The 11,913-nt window shown below is 32.3% G+C and overlaps 2 protein-coding genes across 3 annotated transcripts in view; one reads left to right on the top strand and one right to left on the bottom strand.

Annotated features, from left to right (window-relative positions):
* Positions 1-64: 64 nt before the first annotated feature.
* LOC112101116 (putative FBD-associated F-box protein At1g05080) lies at positions 65-3,499 on the bottom strand. Of its 2 annotated transcripts, none has more exons than XM_024191374.1 (3): positions 2,122-3,499; positions 1,377-1,553; positions 65-540 (listed from the first exon to the last, which is right to left on the bottom strand). In XM_024191374.1, exons 1-3 carry the CDS (start codon positions 3,115-3,117, stop codon positions 253-255), a joined length of 1,461 nt encoding a protein of 486 aa, XP_024047142.1. In that variant the 5' UTR covers positions 3,118-3,499; the 3' UTR covers positions 65-252. The 2 variants fall into 2 exon arrangements, with proteins under 2 accessions (XP_024047142.1, XP_024047143.1); XM_024191375.1 differs by having other exon boundaries at positions 2,335-3,499.
* A 3,860-nt stretch (positions 3,500-7,359) lies between these two features.
* The window catches only part of LOC18050880 (isocitrate dehydrogenase [NADP], chloroplastic/mitochondrial), a 5,812-nt gene continuing 1,258 nt past the window's right edge, over positions 7,360-11,913 (top strand). Inside the window, exons 1-13 of the mRNA XM_006446487.2 lie at positions 7,360-7,717; positions 8,248-8,291; positions 8,401-8,510; positions 9,173-9,210; positions 9,426-9,503; positions 10,123-10,176; positions 10,259-10,360; positions 10,460-10,548; positions 10,634-10,737; positions 10,891-10,959; positions 11,047-11,162; positions 11,624-11,658; positions 11,744-11,886. Coding sequence (XP_006446550.2) covers positions 7,441-7,717; positions 8,248-8,291; positions 8,401-8,510; positions 9,173-9,210; positions 9,426-9,503; positions 10,123-10,176; positions 10,259-10,360; positions 10,460-10,548; positions 10,634-10,737; positions 10,891-10,959; positions 11,047-11,162; positions 11,624-11,658; positions 11,744-11,886 — 1,259 coding nt within the window. The 5' untranslated portion in view covers positions 7,360-7,440. The remainder of the gene's footprint in view (positions 7,718-8,247; positions 8,292-8,400; positions 8,511-9,172; positions 9,211-9,425; positions 9,504-10,122; positions 10,177-10,258; positions 10,361-10,459; positions 10,549-10,633; positions 10,738-10,890; positions 10,960-11,046; positions 11,163-11,623; positions 11,659-11,743; positions 11,887-11,913) is intronic.

Below are 11,913 nucleotides of genomic sequence, written 5' to 3'. Positions count from 1 at the left end.
ATAATTTTATAGAGAATATTACAATGACTAAATGATCAAATATTCAGTGATCTTTTTAGGGCAATTACAAGAAGGAAAAGAGGCTGGACATTGTGTTGAAGAAGAAGAAGCAAATAACAGAAACTCTACAACTGAGAATGAATACATCATTAGATAGGATTTCAAACAAAACAAGCTGGACATAGTGATGGTTTCATAAATTCATTCTCAAAATCTTACATAAGGATATTTAAATGGAGAATATATCCATGTTCATAACCTCGAAACATCAACCTCCGACTTAAGTTGAAGGAATTTCAGCACAACAGTGGAGGATGTTCTTGGAAATTTCATTATCTCTGAGGTGATGTCCTTGGGATCCTTAATGTCTGCTGCCCAACTAATACTCATTCCGTCCAATGCACGTCCATGCTTCAGCAGAAACCTCATGAACTCAAGTTCATTTTTCCCACCCCTCACCTCTAATAGCTCAACCATCTTGAGATGATATGTCACTGATGGATTAGGAATATCCTCTACACTAAATTCAACGGTTTCATACTGTAGAGCAAAGACAACGAAGAAAGAGGAGTTAATTTTTGAAGATCATAAACATTTGGACTGAAGATGTGAAAAGCAATCAGCAAAGATAACCTCTTTATAATTGACTAGGTTTGCACTTTTATGCTTAAAGACACAAGTGACACATTTAGTGATAAAACTTTGTTGGCATAACCTTACAAATATCACCAAAAAGTAACCATCCACTTTGATGATATTGAATGAAAGCATCCGAATTAATTTCCCACTGATTGTATGTTCTTTCCCATGTGGCTTTGAGCTATGACTTTCTATGGTAAGTCCAAGAAGGCAACTAATCCATGCATGTTTGATCTTGTTCCATAAAATCCCTATGCTATCTAGGGATACCATTTCTGAATTTTTATGGAAAATTTCTTCATGTTTTGATACCTAATACTTCCAGAAGGATAGCAACAGCATAACATTCCGTAAAAGAGGTGAAATATGCTCTATTAACAGAAAGAGTGCAATAATCATTTATTGATTTACGATATGTCATCATAAAGGCGATTTATTCTACCCAAAATGTCTTAGCATGCAAAATTTTATGCAAGAATGTAGATACCATTTACAACAAACATGTATAAAAATTCCTTCTACTCATAAACCATACTATCCATGAATATTAACTTTTGCTTAGTAAGTGCCCAGCAAGATTAGTCATAAAATATCCCTGTCGATGATATTGAATGAATGACGATAAAACATAACCGACTTTGATATGAAAGAATTGTACGGCAGCAATGCCAAATCTAATGCACAGCACAAAACAAATTATGTCTAATAAGAGCAATAATCTTAGGTGTTGAATTTACCCATGCAAAACATATTGTGAGAGCTTCCAGATTGGGAAAGCAGTTGAGCAAGCCAACCATTAGGTTCATGCTCTGATCATTTGGTATCAGAATCAGTTTTAAAGACTTCAAATTACAGAATGATGTCTTGAAGCACTCTGGGTGAGCAAGTGTGAGATAAAGATATTCGAGGCATAACTACAAGGAAAGAGAGAACCCATTACATAAAGATGTGAAATATTTAATATTTATAAGTTTTAATAATTTGATTATTCATGATATAGCTATAGTAATTGTTCATATTCAAGTCTGTAAAAAGAAAGCGACTATTACTGGAAAATTTCACCAGCAACTAATGCTTTTACTTCTTTAAGGGCATAAATCTTAAACATGAAAATTAAAAATGAAAGAAAGAAAAAAAGAATGAGATGAGGAGAAGGAAGAAAAGAAAACTAGCATGTTCAGAACAATGGTGAATCATATAACTCTAGCGATAATACCTATACATGAAGCAAATTCCAAATAGACAATAATATGATCATATACCTCCTAAAATTTAATTCTGAAAACTCAATTACTCAATTGTCCTATAACAGATAACCAAAAAAAAAAAGGCATTTTCTAGAAGGTTCCCATTTTGATACATTCCTCGTCCTCAAAGCAAAAAGAAATTACCAAGCTAATATTTGGTACATCACAGCAAATAATATTTCATTCAATTATCTTCAAAATATATAGGTAATCAACTTTAGAAATGAACATATACCATTTCTAAGGCAGCAGGTAGTTTCAAAACAGTAATATTGCTAATTCCTTTGAAGACCTTATGCATAATGTGATGGCAATCATTAACCACTCCATATTCAGTAAGAGAATCAATGCTTAAGAAAATGTCCTCCAAAGAGTTTAGATCCTGAAGGAGGAAATCTTTTGCTAAAGGACTATTGTAATAAAAGGAAACGAGACCAGGGCAAGTAACCTTTAGCTCACAGTTCCTTAAACCATCACCGCCAGGATCAGGGTAACCGTTATCTATCACAAGACTCTTCAAACTAACTGAAGCAATGTCAAGTATCTTCATGTCGCTAAAAACACATGCTAAGAGGTTCAAATGCTCGAGAACTGGACAATTTGAGATAAACGTTCGAAACGAAACACAATCCAAAAACTTAACATTCATCAAAGAGAGCATATTGAGCCCGACAAAACCAGCAGAACTAGGCAGCTTTAGAACTTCATGAAGGCCAAAAACAAACTTGAAATACACCAATGATTCACAAGAAACAAGGAAATGGAGCAACTCAACAGGTCCGTCAGAGAATACCATTAGACCAAGCTCCTGCAATTTTCTATCGGCTAAAACACTCATCCATCTATAAAGTGTATAATCATCACTTTCATGTATGTACCCGCAGAGACAAAAACTTTGAACAGTAATTGAACTGTTTTGAGACATTAATACCCAGTTGACAAAATCTTTGAATTCCTCGTTGACTTTGTGAAAAGACAAAGTTTTTCTTTTGTCTGACCAAATTTTGTGGAATGTGCTGAAGGCTAATGAAGGCATTGAAAGCCAAATGTACCTCCATTTTCTTGAAACGGCGCTTGCCGTGATGACATCCAAGGTATCTTCCACAAGTGAGAATATGTGATGAAGGATGGACTCTGGCAGGTTGCTGATTCTATCAATGCCTTCGCTGGCGTCATCATGACCACCTTCTGATAATCTTAGAATTTTAGGGTTCTCAAGAGCGACTGCCATTGATTTTCAAGATTTGGGATTTGGGAATTTCGCGGTTTATTCATGTCCCGTTGTCTCCAGGCACGTGCTTCCTTTGTGGCGGTCCGGCAGAGACGATATAACCCAACCCAACTCAAGCCCAGAATAATAAAAATTATAGACAAATTAATGTCTCACGATCAATTATTAAAGAGTGCTGATGTTTACCGGAGTCAAGCCCCGAGGATTCCAACAATGACGCCATTTTGGTTAATTCTAATTTTTTTAATTTAAACTTTGCTTTTTTTTCTTTTTTTTTCGTTTCCCTTTTTCTTTCCAACTATAGATCCCCTTCACTCTTACGTTCATTCGAGGCTACATCATTGAGTTTAAATAAATACAAAAAAGTAGAAGTAGAAACTTGAATAAAGATCATATCCTCAAAATGCAGTGCTTACAAATTTTTGTTCGTAAAAGATTTGGTTGATCCATGAAAGATGAATTTGAGCATTAGAGGAAAATTTTAAAACGTGGACTTTGCCGTAAGGTAACGTATTATCTTTTCGATTCCTTTGGCAGCATATTATTTTTAAAGTTTGAATTTTGTTTGTAAATTTTACCCATATTGAGTTAGAGTTGGTTCCAAGAGATTTTGATAGAGAATTGAGTTTAGGATTGAGTTTACTATTAATTGGAATGCCCAAACCCATTTTCTACAAATGATTGTGCAATTTACGTTGACTTGACTTGTTGTTAGCCTGACTAGGTTTACAACCCACTGTACATTTAATGCCTTTGGGATAATTAATTAATAATATTTTGAATATTTTATTTTGCAGTAGTAATGAAAATTTTGAAACAAATGGATGAGGTTGATGAAGTGGAGAAACAGAGGAATTGGAGGACTTAAAGAAAGCTGATTTTGAAGAAAATAACGAGGAATTTGGAGGAAAGAAGCTGCTCGCGGTTGGAGTTGTTGCATGATGGCTGTGGGTGGTGGCAGGAGTGGTGGCTAGGAGTATTGTTAGAGAGAGTTGTGAGCGATTTCAATAAAATTGTGGCTGGGGAGAGACGATTTGAAAGATAGAGGAAAAGGTCGGGGTTTGACTTGGTGCAAATAAAATTTTTCATTCTTAAATTTTAAATGACTAAACATAATCTTGAATCTTTTTTATTATTTTATAAAAAAAAAAAGATATTTTCATTTTCTCTATGTTAAATCTAACATTGATTTAATTCTCTAGACTCAAATTTAGAAATCAAAACTGAATTTTCACTAAAAATTAGTTAACAAATATTCAAACACTTGCATCATGGTATTTTTTGATAGATGTTAAGCATAATGAATAACATATAATGCTATGATAGAAAATCAATGAATTTTTTTTCCCCTATTCGAATTTGATTTTAAGTAAATTTTAGAATTTTTTAACTTTTAATTTTTATCATCCCGATCAATCAAATTCGATGATTTAAAAGTTGGAATAGTTTGGGTTGGACATGTTTATTGGGTTGGTTTGGGTTAATTTTTTCTCAATCTAACCTACGCCTACCACTAGCATAAAAAATTTGTACTTAAGCTTTATTTGTTATAATTTTTCAAATAGAAATTATTTAAATAATGATTTTGTCAGTGTAGCTTTTATAAGTAGAGTTTTTTTAAAAAAAATTAGTTGTTTAGTTCATACTGAAAAGTTTTTATTAAAAATTATAAAATTATTTTAATAGACAAATTCTTTTAAGTTATGTTATGAAAGTAATGAAACAATATTGTTAAATAAGCAAATGATATTTTAAATACTTTAATATTAAAAAAAACTTTTTAACATCTATTCTCAAAAGCTAAAATTTGAGTTTTGCTAATATAGACAAAATATCTTATTTAATCCTTAAAACCTTTAGTAAAAAAATAATCAAACAAACAAAAAAAATTGAAAAAAGCTTCTGTGATTAAATAAATATTTATAGTTATTAAATAAATCGTATTAAACAGGCAATTAGTGGATTTATGGTATAACTTAGATCATAAGTATTTATTTAATTTTATAATTATTTTTTAAAAAATTTAACATTTTTTAATTGTATTTGAATAAATTTTTTGAGACTACATACGTTATTTTGTTTTTAATAGTAAAAACTCAGCTTTTGAACTTTTGCAAGAAGAGTTGACGAGCTTTTTTTAATTTATCTAAAGTACTGTAATTTATTTTATAATTTTATTTTATTCATTTTATAATATAAATTTAAAAATTTATCTATTAAAATATTTTATAATTTTTAATAAAAATTCTTATTGATAACTAAACAACTTAAATATTTTTGACAAAGGCTATTTATAAAAATTATACAAATAAAATTTTTATTTAAATAAACCCCATTTGTAAAACTATGCTAGACCGAGGGTTTGTAGTAGACGGGTGTAGGGATGTCAATTAAATCGCTACATAATAGATATCCATAATATCCATCCAATTGGATCGGATAATATCTATCCAAATTTTTTTAGATTTTGAAATAGATATTTAAAAATTATATCTAGATGGATATGGATAGACATGAATAATTATTTTTACTCAATGGATATCCATTTAACCCAATACAATTTAAATTACTAAAATACCCTTATTGATTATAATGATAAAATAAATTAAAGATAATAATAATAAAATTAATAAAATATTATTATTGTTGTTGTTGTTATTATTATTATTATTATTATTATTATATGTAATAAATTAAAAAATTATAAAAAATAATAATTTGTAATAATTTTTTTGTTAAAAAATAATAATATTAACAATAATTAAAATATTTATTATTATTATTGATTAATTTTATTATCATAAATATAAAATTTGTATGGTCGAAAATCAACAAATGGCAACTTCTCCAGCAAATTATTATTATTATTTTCCTCTTTTGTTTTTTATATTATTTTATCTCTCTTTTGTTTTTTTCTTCTTTTATCTTCTTCTTCTTCTCTTTTTTCTTTCTCTCTCTTCTGCAATTTCTTCGTTACTTCTCTCCATCGTCAATTTCATCTTCTTCATCAACAACATCAACAGAATCTGAGATAAACCGATCAGCAACCGACGATGAATCGGACTGGTGAGTGACGCGAGAGAACCGGGCTGACGAAGTGGATGAGTCGCCAGAAGTGGATTTCCTATCGACCAGCTTTTCAACTCCAAGTCCGGATTTCACACCCTGAACTTGAAGCAGCGGCCGTTTGTGTTTGTCAGAAACAACGACGTCGTAATGAGGAGATTCGTGAGAAGAATCGGAGGGCTTGCGGAAACGGTTAGTGTTGGTGTGGTTCATGGCCCATTTTAAGTCAGTTAAAGAGAAGTTATGAAACGGCTGCTGGGATTGAGATTTGACGGCGGTCAATGATGGTGATGGTGGGAGTGAATGTGAATTGGGAGCGAGCTTAGATGAATGAAGCTCTTCTTTCTTATTATTTATATATTAATTTCTCTCTTCACTCTTCTCTTGTTATCTTTTTTTTTTTCCCTTGTTTGGTATGTGTTGTTATTGTTGGTGTTGGATGGATATCGATATTTGCAAGGATAAAATTTATATTTATGTTTAATATTAAATATTAAATATAAATATAAATATATTTATTTTAAATAATTATAAATTTATATTTAAATAAATATTATTCATTCGTAATTGAATATTTACCGTTCCTAAACGGGTGTAATTAGATAACCTGCACAAAATGAAAAGAGACAAAAATCGCCGCATGTAGGTGGACCTTTCGGGTCTTTAATTTTTATTTCTCATCATTACATTTGAAAATATGCTATAACTAATAGACAACAACTCTACCCCATAACATGAGGAGACTGATTACCTCATTAATATTTGTGTAACAAACAAATTAACCAATCAGATCGCTTAAACCCAAATTCACAAAGATTATTCCCTAAGTTATATGTAATGAAACTTATAATTACACACACATAAACAGTGTATAATGTGAAATCCACGCATTATTCACGTATGTAATTGTAAGTTACATTATGTATAACTTAGTGTTTGTCGATAGATAATATAATCTGAAGTCAAATCAAGTCTATTATTAATGTCAACTTATTCAAAATTAAGCTGTTGTAAGTATCCTTCCAATTGTAAAAATGGGTACTAAAACCTTTTGGCCTTATGATTACCAAGTCATATCTTGTCAGCCGTTGGATCAAAGATACCAAGATGAGATATGCCGCTATTATATTCCAGTACCGTGTCTGCATAATACTAGATCAAGGCCGTCTCTTTCTTTCCAAACAAGTAAAATGCAAACACGAGCAGAGAAAGCAGTCTCACGGCGTCTTAATTTAAAACGCCTATTATCATTCCCAAATGCTCAGGCTCATCAATAGTAGTTGTGGCAGTTTACGATCAAGCGTCATGTCATCTGCTGCTGCCACCACCAAAATGATGTCATCGTCAACCGTCGCCGTTAAAAACCCCAGATGGTCACTCTCTTCTTCAAACAATTCCGGTTTATTCAGCGGATATGTGAACAATCGTGTGTCGTTTCGGAACCAGCTGGCTCCTGCGATGTCGTTTCGGTGTTTTGCTAGTGCCACGGGGATTGATAGAGTCAAGGTTCAGAATCCTATCGTTGAAATGGACGGTATAACTAAAACCTCTCTAAAACCCTAAGTAATTTTAACTTTTTAAAATATTTTAATTAGTTGGTGTGCTACTTCGTTCATTAGATTTTTTTTTTAAATGCTTGCAGTTCATACAGTCTAGTTCATTAGATAATTTCTTTTTTAGATGCCTGCAGTTCATACAGTGCTGTTTGCTTAATTAGAAAATGGATGAAAATGAGAGCAAATTCGATTTCTTAGAATTCTTATTGCAAAATTATTGAATATTTTGAGAGTCCATTTCTTGAGGTGAATGATAGGATGATAAGTTCCCTTGCTGCTAAGTTCGATGGATGAGAAAAATGCGGAAATTGAAAAGCAAGTTGTACTCGGTGTTTTTTTGAATTCATAAGTTATTTTGTGACTTTATGAATGATTTTTTTTTTTGTGTTAATTGATATTTTTATGTCCCATTTTTAGGCCAATTTTTAGGTTAAATGGAGGAACAGCTGTTTCATTATGTTTTAGAAGATTAATTTTAATCCTAGTTTTATCTTACTTTTGCAATCAGGCGATGAGATGACGAGGATTATTTGGCAGATGATAAAAGACAAAGTATGTTTTACTTATTTACCATAGCTTTCTTATTTTTCTTTTTCCAGAATAACCCTTTTAAAGCAAATTGATAAAGTTTAATGGGAATTAATTGCTTACATTGTTGCAGCTCATTTTTCCTTACTTAGATTTGGATATAAAGTATTATGACTTGGGGATATTGAATCGTGATGCAACTGATGACAAGGTTACCGTAGAAAGCGCTGAAGCAACTCTAAAGTAAGTAATGTAATAAGAATTCATTTAAAATGATAAGACAATTAGCTTGTAGTCAATTAATAGACCATATTCATTTGGAAATTTTAAGTGAGAATTTGATTGAAGGATACATATTTAGTCGACATCAAATTATAGCTCTGTGTATTATACATATTACTGATTTAAAACATAGGTATTGTGGAGTGCATTTTCTTTTCTTTTATTCATTTATTTTTTCCTTTTTGTAGATACTAAATTTCAATTGTTGGAGTGAATGGACGGGTAATAGAACGAATCTTTTGGGGACTGAGAATTCCAAATTTGGTCAATACAAGATTATGTTTGGTATGCTATAAATGTGGGCATAATTTTGTTAGTGGCAAAAAATGAGGAGCTAGTTAAGGGGAATGCCACTGCTCCGTGTTAGATGGAGCACTGGTAATTGTGAGGTTGGTTGCTAGGAGGGGCTATGTGGAGATGAGGATGTTATGATGGGGCTTTCTTGTTCTTGTTTTGTGATTTCTCATGATATCTGTCTTTACAATAAAAGGCTGGTTAATGTAAAACCAAGGACTTATAAGATTTTTAAGTTAACTTTCCTCACACATTTATAGCCTAAATCCTAAACAATGCTCGATGCTGTCTTTTCATCTGTCCTGTCTTGACCTTTTATGTTGCTGCAGGTACAATGTTGCCATCAAATGTGCCACAATAACTCCTGGTAAGCCATTATCCTTTTGCAAGCTTTTTAAGCATTTTATTATTTTGGTACCAGAAATAAAAATTTCAGGCAAGCCGAGTTTTATATAGCGTATGAAATTTTATTGTGCTCTTTATATTACATTGCAAGTGGATGTTTTTTCTGTTTAGCTGTAGATATTTTGTTTTAGCTTGTATGGACATCAATTTTTGTCCTTCGGTGTAACAATTTTGTAGATGAGACCAGAATGAAGGAGTTTGGGCTGAAGTCAATGTGGAGAAGTCCCAATGGCACAATTAGAAACATTTTAAATGGTCAGTATATTATAATCCCTTTATTTCAGGGCATATGTTTTATGTGTTTTCTTAAAACATGTGTATTTATAGTTTCTTATCAAAAAATTAAAAAAAAAAAATTAACACATGTTTTTAATTGCATCTGTTTTTAGCGTATACTACATGATTTCTTAACCAGGAAGCTAACGGTTGGTGTGCTTGGTTGGATGGGATTCTATGATAGTTTCTGTAAACAGTATTGTCTTGAGGTGAATGTGAAAACAGTTTTCCTTGGATAAGCGTAGACATCAGCTTTATTGTTGTACGTGTGACTATTTGATGCTAGTAACTAGATTGCATGCAATTATACGTTGGCAGATACATTGCTCAAGGATTGATCTTAATGCTATTGTAGTACTTGATAATTGATGGAATCCGGGATATTGAAGTCATCAGCTGCTATATGGATTTCCAAAATATTGTAAAATTCGTATCTATTGGATGTATCATGTGTGGAATGGTTAACTTAACTAATTTTATTTTATTTGTCACTTTCTTGCTTCTAGTACCTTTGATACAAACAGTGTAACATTCAAGCTGTACTGTTTATCTGCCTCACTGTTTCTTTCTGAAACTTCATAAAGTGTTGCCTTTGCAGGTACTGTTTTCCGTGAACCTATCCTATGCCAGAATATTCCTAGAATAGTTCCTGGTAATACTTTCTTCCTCCCGTTTTGTTGGATGTCATGAATTTGTTTGAAACACCCTTCAGATCTTATTTCTCAAATGTACAGGTTGGAAGAAACCTATATGTATTGGTAGGCATGCCTTTGGTGATCAGTATCGTGCTACTGATACAGTCATTAAAGGGCCTGGGAAGTTGAAAATGGTTTTTGGTAAGTTGATTTAGGTGGATATTTCTGCCACTACAACCTAGTTGTTTTGTTCCTCCAAATACAAAGTGGCGTTACATTTTCTGTCTGTTTCTCTTCTAGACCCAGAAGATGGTACTGGCCCTGTGGAGCTTGATGTTTATAATTTTAAAGGCCCAGGCATTGCACTTGCCATGTATAATGTTGATGAGGTTGGTCATGTGTTCATCTTTTTCGTCAGGATCTGCACTGTAATAAATTTATAAACTATATTGATAAATTCTTCTAATTTGCCAGTCCATTCGAGCTTTTGCTGAATCATCAATGTCATTGGCATTTTCAAAAAAGTGGCCTCTTTACTTGAGCACCAAAAATACAATACTGAAAAAATATGATGGCAGGTAATTTTTTTCCTTTTTCGAACAGCTTCTTTTCCAAATGTACCTGGTACCAGTTTTTCTATTTTTGTTTTCTCGCTTCAATTAAAATTAGCTTTTGATATTTAGATTTGAGAAGAAATGTGCACAATGCTCATATTTCTAGGGCTATGACAGGTTTAAGGACATATTCCAACAGGTATATGAAGAGAGGTGGAGGCAGAAGTTTGAAGAACATTCAATATGGTTTGTTTTTCTTGTCCATGAGGAAGCTTTGTATTTGTGTGCCCATCATTTTTCGAGTAGTTAATGAAATATTCATATGTCGCTTAGGTATGAGCATCGTTTAATTGATGACATGGTGGCTTATGCTATAAAAAGTGAAGGTGGATATGTTTGGGCATGCAAAAATTATGATGGAGATGTCCAGAGTGATTTACTTGCTCAAGGTACTGTTTCTGCTCATTCTAGTGCATTTGAAGTTTCCCGTGCACCTAACTTTTACCAGTAGTATCAATGGCCAAAACGTCTGCTAATTGTCAGTGATCTTGTCTTAACTGCAGAAAAGTATTCTACTTAACTGTTCTTTTCTCTTTTTCCGGTTGCCATATTATCAGGTGGTCTTATTTTTGGTTTTGAAAGATTACCATAGATGATGTTCTAGAAATATTCTGTATTGAGAAGCATTAGTTCAATGACTAAGTGAGCAATTATTCTTTTAACAAATGAAAAAATAAATAGAAATGATTATTACATATATTTATTGCGCGTAGTTGGTGAGAAATTGAAATGATAAATAGCTTTTAGTCTTTTACGAAGTCTTCTTGTATCAATGGGCTGAGACACTTCCTGTTCCACAGAAATAAACATCTTTTTATTATACATCTAAATGTAATTTCATTCTTTGCAGGATTTGGTTCCTTGGGACTCATGACCTCGGTGTTGGTTTGTATCAAAATTACTGTTTGTATTCATCATACATTTGGTCCTTGGTTTGCGCAAAATCCTAATAACCACGATAAAATTGCAGTTATCTTCTGATGGTAAGACATTAGAAGCTGAGGCGGCTCATGGGACTGTTACTCGACATTTCCGGCTACACCAGAAGGGTCAAGAAACCAGTACAAACAGTATTGCTTCCATATTTGCTTGGACACGAGGGCTAGAACACAGGTACATGCTGCTTTGTGCAAAACTCAG

Source organism: Citrus clementina, unplaced genomic scaffold, assembly GCF_000493195.1.
Source record: "Citrus clementina cultivar Clemenules unplaced genomic scaffold, Citrus_clementina_v1.0 scaffold_2, whole genome shotgun sequence".
NCBI classification, from domain to species: domain Eukaryota; kingdom Viridiplantae; phylum Streptophyta; class Magnoliopsida; order Sapindales; family Rutaceae; genus Citrus; species Citrus x clementina.
Note: the sequence above shows the minus strand (reverse complement) of the source record. Positions and strands in the feature narration are given on the sequence as shown.